Consider the following 7,042-nt stretch of genomic DNA (forward strand, 5'->3'; position numbering starts at 1 on the left):
CACTGAAGTCTCAATGCAGAAGTGTGAGTGTTAAATTTTATCTGTCCTGTTATTCTTCTTCCAAACATAATCTATGGAAGCCAAGGATTCCTTGAAATGACATATCTTTTCTCTGTTGAGATGACCATTGATCCCTAGGTGCGCCTGACAGCAGAAGTGGAGCAGAGATGCTGTAGCCATGAGTGGTCCCAGGGTTACTGTATCTTATCCCTACAGAACTTGCCCATTAGTGTTTTAGATACACATCTTTAACAATTCCCTCAGCCTTCATACAAAGGAGAAAATGAGGGCCACACAGGAGGGTGGGCCTGGGTCCATTCTCGCATTCTGGGTTTGAATCTTGTTATAGTGGGGTTGGGTGGGGAGAGCTGGGCATGCAGTTTAATGTTACCCTTTGTCCTGTTCCCACAGGTGTTTTCTAGGGAAGAATGGCCCCAGGGAATGTCTCTTCAGTGACTGAGTTTATCCTGCTGGGTTTAACACAACAGCCGGAACTCCAGCTGCCTCTCTTTTTCATTTTCTTGGGAACCTATGTGGTCACTATGGTGGGGAACGTCGGCTTGGTTATTCTGATTGGTCTGAACCCTCACCTGCACACTCCCATGTACTACTTTCTCTTCAACCTTTCCTTCGTTGATCTCTGCTACTCCTCTGTCATCACCCCTAAAATGCTGATGACTTTTGTAAACCGGAACATCATCTCTTATGCAGAGTGCATGGCTCAGCTCTATTTCTTCTCCTTCTTTGTTATTGATGAGTGCTATATTTTGACATCAATGGCCTATGACCGATATGTGGCCATCTGTAAGCCCCTTCTGTACAAGGTGTCCATGTCCCATCAGGTCTGCCTCATGCTGACAGTGGGTGCATATGTGATGGGACTGGTGGGTGCCGTGGCCCACACTGGGTGCATGCTGAGACTCAGCTTCTGTGATGGCAACATCATCAACCATTATATGTGTGACATACCTCCTCTCCTCCAGCTTTCCTGCACAAGCACCTACATCACTGAGCTGGTGGTCTTCATTGTAGTGGGCATCAATGTCATAGTGCCCAGTCTCACCATCTCCATTTCTTACACCTTGATCCTCTCCAGTGTCCTCCGCATTCGCTCTACAGAGGGCAGGTCCAAAGCCTTCAGTACCTGCAGCTCCCACATAACTGTGGTTTCTCTTTTCTTTGGGTCATCAGCATTCATGTACCTTAAGCCTTTTCCTGCTGGGTCTTTGGATGAAGAGAAAGTTTCCACAGTTTTTTACACCATTGTGGGGCCAATGATGAATTCTTTTATCTACAGTTTGAGGAACAAAGATATCCAAATTGCACTGAGTAAGACTTTGAAGAAAAGGATGTTCTGAATAGAAGTTGTGCAACCTTTATTGTTATTGATGCCAAATCTTAGTAAGGGAACCCAATGTATAAAGCTGTTGAGGAGTTCCCACCATGGCACAGTGGGTAAGAATCTGAGTGCAGCGGCTTAGGTCACTGTGGATGTGTGGGCTTGATTCCCAGCCTGGTGTAGTGGGTTAAAGGATCTGGTGTTGCTGCAGCTGTAACTCAGATTCAGTCTCTGGCCTGGGAACTTCCATATGCCCTGGGTATGGTCATAAAATAAAGAAATAAAAAAAAAATAAAGACATGGAGAAAATAGAAACAAATTAAAATAGAAATGCAGGTGATTTAAATAAAGGAAAAAATAAGTTCCTTATATAAGCCGCTTCATAAGAAAAGTCCTAAATGAAGAGGTGGATCAGCCCTTAATCCTTTCATAGACAGTATGGAAGAAGGTAGTTCATTCTATCATTCTCTAGCTTATTTTCAGAGGTTATAAGGTTTTAAGTGGAAAAAAATGAATGGCAAATCCAGAATGGTAAACTTTTGTGAGGTTTTTGACTAAGGTATGTTTAGAATTCTCGTGAAGCTCTGTCATTGGAGATATGGATTCCAGTGAACTTAGATTTAATCGTTTATTCATTTTATTTAAAAAAAACCCTTTGAAAGAGTATTGAGTTTGAGAACTGTGGTCTTTTGGGTGCTGTGATGGGGATTTTTATCTGGGAGATTTGTTTCTCCAAAGCAGAGAAAGATAAGGATTGCTCTTTTCAGCCTGGTCTCTGTCTCTTCTCAATTTAATCTCAAGGGAATGTGGTAAAGGGAAATATCCTCTGATCCCATGTTCTAAGGACAAGAAACTAAGATAACCATTTAAAGCAATCAGGAGTAACCTAAGTGACACTGGGTCTTAACTCTTAGGACTTTAAGGCAGAAAAGGTGGGTATTCCCACCCTCCCAATTGTTTCCTCCCCTCAATGGTTTCACCTATGATAACCATAAGATTGGTTTTGAAATCTGTGAGTTTGATTTTCTTTTAGAAATAAGTTCTTTTTATCATTTTTATTAGATTACACATGTAAGTGATATCATATGGTAATCTCTAGGTTCATCCCTGTTGCTGCAAATGTAATTATTTCATTTTTGGGGGGCTAATATCTCATTGTGTACATATACCACATCTTCTTGATCCATTTTTCTGTCAATGGACATTTAAGTTGCTTCCATGTCTTGGCTATTGTAAATAGTGCTGCAGTGAACATTGGGGTGCATTTATCTTTTTGAATTACGGTTTTCTCTGGATATATGTCCGGGAGTAGGATTGGTGGATCATATAGTAGTTCTATGTTTAGTTTTTTAAGAAGCCTTCATACTGTCCTCTGTGTTGGTTGACCCAATTTACACTCCCACCAACAGTATAGGAGGGTTCCCCTTTTTCCACACCCTCTCCAGCATTTATTGTTTGTAGACTTTTTAATCATGGCCATTCTGACTGGTATGCGGTGATATCTCATTGTAATTTTGACTTGAATTTCTCTAATAATTAGTGGTGTTGAACATTTTTTCATGTGCTTTTTGACCATCTGTTTGTCTTTGAAGAAATGTCTGTTTAGAGTTTCTGCCCATTTTTTGATTTTTTTTTTTCTGATTGAGAGCTTTGTGAGATATTTGCTTATGTTAGAGCTTAATCCCTTGTCAGTTGCCTCATTTACAAATTTTTTTCTCCCATTCTATACATTGTCTTTTCATTTTTCTCTTTTATGATTTCCTTTGCTGTGCCAAAAGCTTTAAGTTTAATTAGGTCCCATTGGTTTATTTTTGTTTTAGTTTTCATTATTCTAGAAAGAAGATCAAATAAGATATTGCCACAATTTATGTCAAAGAGTGTTCTATGTTTTCCTTTTGGAGTTTTATAGTATCTGGCCTTATTTTTAGGTCTTTAACCCATTTTGAGTTTATTTGTGTGTATGGTGTTAGAGAGCATTCTATTTCATTCTTTCACATGTAGCTGTCTAGTTTTCCCAACACCAATTATTGAAGTGTCTTTCCTCCACTCTATGTTCTTGCCTCTTTTGTCATAAATTAGTCGACCAGAGGTGCTTGGGTTTATTTCTGGGCTTTCCATCCTGTTCCATTAATCTATATTTCTATTTTTGTGCCAGTACTATACTCTTTTGATGACTTTAGCTTTGAAGTATATTCTGAAGTCAGGAAGCCTGATTCCTCCAGTTCTGCTTTTCTTTGTCGAGATTGCTTTGGCTCTTCTGGGTGTTTTGTGTTTCCATATAAATTGTAAAATATTTTGTTCTGGTTCTGTGAAGAATGTCATTGCTAACTTATTAGGGATTGCATTGAAACTGTAAATTGCCTTTGGTAGTACAGTCATTTTGACAGTATTGATACTTCCAATCTAAGAACATGGTTTACTTTCCATCTGTTTGTGTCATCATTGATTTCTTTCATCAGTGTCTTATAGTTTTCAGAGTATAGACCTTTTTTCTCTTTAGGTAGGTTCATCCCTCAGTATTGTATTCTCTTTGATGCAATAGTAATTTGAATTGTTTCCTTAATTTCTCTTTCTGATCTTTCATTGTTAGTATGAAGAGCTGCAGTAGTCATATCAAATTTGACAGTGAAAAAGTCATACCTATCAAGCTTACATTTACTGAAAGACTAATCTCTTTATTTGAATCTTCTCCTTAATTCACTTTGAATTTCAAGAGTGTATCAAAAATAATGTTCATCAAGATGTCAGGAACTGAATATTTTTATGTTTGTTCATAATTAGTGCTTTGTGAGTAACTTGCACTGGAACTCAGGTTATAGGACAAGTGTTGGAAGGTCCAGGATGTTGGAGGCATGCTCCATTCCTCTCCCTCCCTTCTGGGGAGAAGGCTCAGAAGTCAGCTCAGAGCTGTGCTGGCTGCAGCAAGCTGCCTGCCCTTTTCTTTGTTCTTAGCTGACCTCAGACATTCAAACTGTTATTTTTATCAGCACTCTTAGTGAGGGGAAATAGAAACTCACCCCCTTTTACTGTAAGCCTGAGAAAAATGTGTGTCTACTGCTACTGCTGGATATTATTCCATCTCTCAATTCTATAAATTTCAATTACATCCTTACTGATATAAGGATATTCTGCCTGGTTGATATTCATCTTTTTGAATGTGATGCCTCTTTTTAATTAAATTAAATGAAGATTAAATGTCTCTGGTAGGCTTCCTTGTTCTTGTATCTCCTTCCTGAAATTCATATAGTGACCCCAGCTTTCTCTTTTTGTCTTTTTAGGGCCACACCTGTGGCATACGGAGGGTCCCAGGCTAGGGGTCAAATTGGAGCTGTTGCTGCCAGCCTGCGCCAGAGCCACAACAACGCCAGATCCGAGCCATGTCTGTGACCTACACCACAGCTTATAGCAATGCCAGAGCCTTAACCCACTGAGCGAGTCCAGGGATTGAACCTGCAACCTCATGGTTCCTAGTCTGATTTGTTTCTGCTGCACCATGGTGGAAACTCCAGCTTTCTTTTGAATGTATATATTTCTCCATCTTTTTACTTTTTTTTTTTTTTCTTTTTACACCTGTATCTGCAGCATATGGAAGTTCCCGGGCCAGGGGTCTAACTGGAGCTGTAGCTGCTGGCCCATGTCACAGCCACAGCAACATCGGATCTGAGCTGCATCCGGAACTGCAGCTTCTGGCAATGCCAGATCCTTAACCCCTTGAGAGGGGCCAGGGATCAAACCCACATCCTTATGGACGCTATGTCAGGTTCTTAACCTGCTGAGTCACAAAGAACTTCCATCCTTTTCCTTTTAAAACATTTTTATTTTTCATTAAATATAGTTGATTTTCAATGTTATCCTTTTACTTTTAACCTAAATCTTTATATTTAAAATGAGTTTCTTAAAGACAGTGTATAGTTGGGGCTTGTTTCATTATCCACTCTAAAAATTTCTTTTTATTAATGAATGTAGACTGGTCACATTTAAAGTAACTACAGATCTTTTCTTTTCTTTTTTTTTTTTTTGGTCTTTTGCCTTTTCTGTGGCATATGGATGTTCCCAGGCTAGGGGTCTAATCTGAGCTGTAGCCGCCAGCCTATGCCAGAGCCACAGCAGCATGGGATCCAAGCCGCGTCTGTGACCTACACCACAGCTCACGGCAACACTGGATCCTTAACCCACTGAGCAAGGCCAGGGATTGAACCCGCATCCTCATGGTTACTAGTCGGATTCGTTAACCACTGCGCCACAACAGTAACTCCACTACAGATCTTTCTTGACTTATGATGGATTTCCCCATCTTGAGTTGAAATGGATTCATAGCATTCCCATTGTGACTCAGAGGATTAAGAAGCCAACATAGTCTTCGTGAGGATGCAAGTTCAATCTCTGGCCTCGCTCAGTGGGTGAATTATCCTTTGTTGTGGCAAGCTCTGGCATAGGTAGCAGGTGCAGCTCATGTCTGGTGTTGCGGCGGCTGTGGCATAGGCATGCAGCTGCAGCTTTGATTCTGCCCCTAGCCTGGGAACTTCCATATGCTGCAAGTGTAGCTGTAAAAAGAAAAGAAAGGGAGGAAGGAAGAAAAAAGAAAGAAAGAAAGGAAGGAAGGAAGGAAGGAAGGAAGAAAGAAAGAAAGAAAGAAAGAAAGAAAGAAAGAAAGAAAAAATGCATTCACAACACTTAACCTACCAAACATCGTGGTGTATCCTAGCCTAATTTCAATATGCCCAGAAAACTTACAGTAACCTACACTTGGGCAAAATCATCTAACACAATGCCTGTTTTACAATAAAGTGTTAAATATCTCATGTAATTTATTGAATACTGTACTGAAAGTGTAAAGCAGCATGGTTGTGAGTGTATTCGTTGTTTGGCCTTGTGGTCACATGGGTGACTGGGAGGTGCACCTTTCTTTCATCACAAGAAGAATCAAATCGGGTATCACTAGCCTGGGAAAAGATCACATTTAAAGTTCTGGTTCTACTGAATACACATTGCTTTGGAGCCATTGTAAAACTGAAAAATCATAAGTCAAACCATTGTACATTGGAAATTATCTGTGTTAATATAGTTGGGTTAATAGCTATCAAATTTATAAGTGCTTTCTGCTTGTGCACATGTTGTTTCTTTTCTTCTTCTACTTTTTCTTCTTCTCCGGATTTATTTGAGCATCTTCTATTATTCCGTTTTATCTCTTCTTTAACATATCAATTGTACTTCTTTTAAACTATTTACACTGGTTACCATATAGTTTACATTACACATTTTAAATTAATGTAATCCAAATAATACTATACTGGAGTTCCCATTGTGGCTCAGTGAAAACAAATCTGACTAGTATCCATAAGGATGCAGGTTCAATCCCTGACCTTGCTCAGTGGGTCAAGGATCTGGCATTGCTGTGAGCTGTGGGATAGGTCAGACGTGGATCCAATTTGGCATTGCTGTGGCTGTAGTGTAGGCCAGTGGCTACAGCTCCAATTAGACCTCTAGCCTGGGAGCCTCAATATGCTGTGGATGTGCCCCTAAAAAGACAAAAAAAAAAAAAAAAAGACAAATAATACTATACTTTATCATGTGTTGTGCAAGTACCTTAGAATATTTCTACTTCTTTCCTCCATTCCTCCCATAGCCCTGATGTTACTCCTTTCACAGATCTGTGTTGTAATTACTGATGTATTTATTTTAAATACACAGTTATCTTCTAGA

At 39.6% G+C, this 7,042-nt stretch overlaps 1 protein-coding gene across 1 annotated transcript; it reads left to right on the forward strand.

Moving 5' to 3' along the window:
* Positions 1 to 419: 419 nt before the first annotated feature.
* On the forward strand, positions 420 to 1,358 carry LOC110262281 (olfactory receptor 8B3-like). The gene has a single exon (XM_021102681.2). It carries the CDS (start codon positions 429 to 431, stop codon positions 1,356 to 1,358), a length of 930 nt encoding a protein of 309 aa, XP_020958340.1. The 5' UTR covers positions 420 to 428.
* The last annotated feature ends 5,684 nt before the right edge of the window (positions 1,359 to 7,042 follow it).

This window comes from Sus scrofa, chromosome 9, assembly GCF_054392235.1.
Source record: "Sus scrofa isolate SSC_HxYL_T2T_F1_AM1 chromosome 9, Sscrofa_HxYL_maternal_Yorkshire_Landrace_v2.0, whole genome shotgun sequence".
Lineage (NCBI taxonomy): Eukaryota > Metazoa > Chordata > Mammalia > Artiodactyla > Suidae > Sus > Sus scrofa.

Bases quoted from the DNA above. Each gene is read 5' to 3' on its own strand.
- LOC110262281 (XM_021102681.2), top strand. From the start codon at position 429: ATGGCCCCAGGGAATGTCTCTTCAGTGACTGAGTTTATCCTGCTGGGT.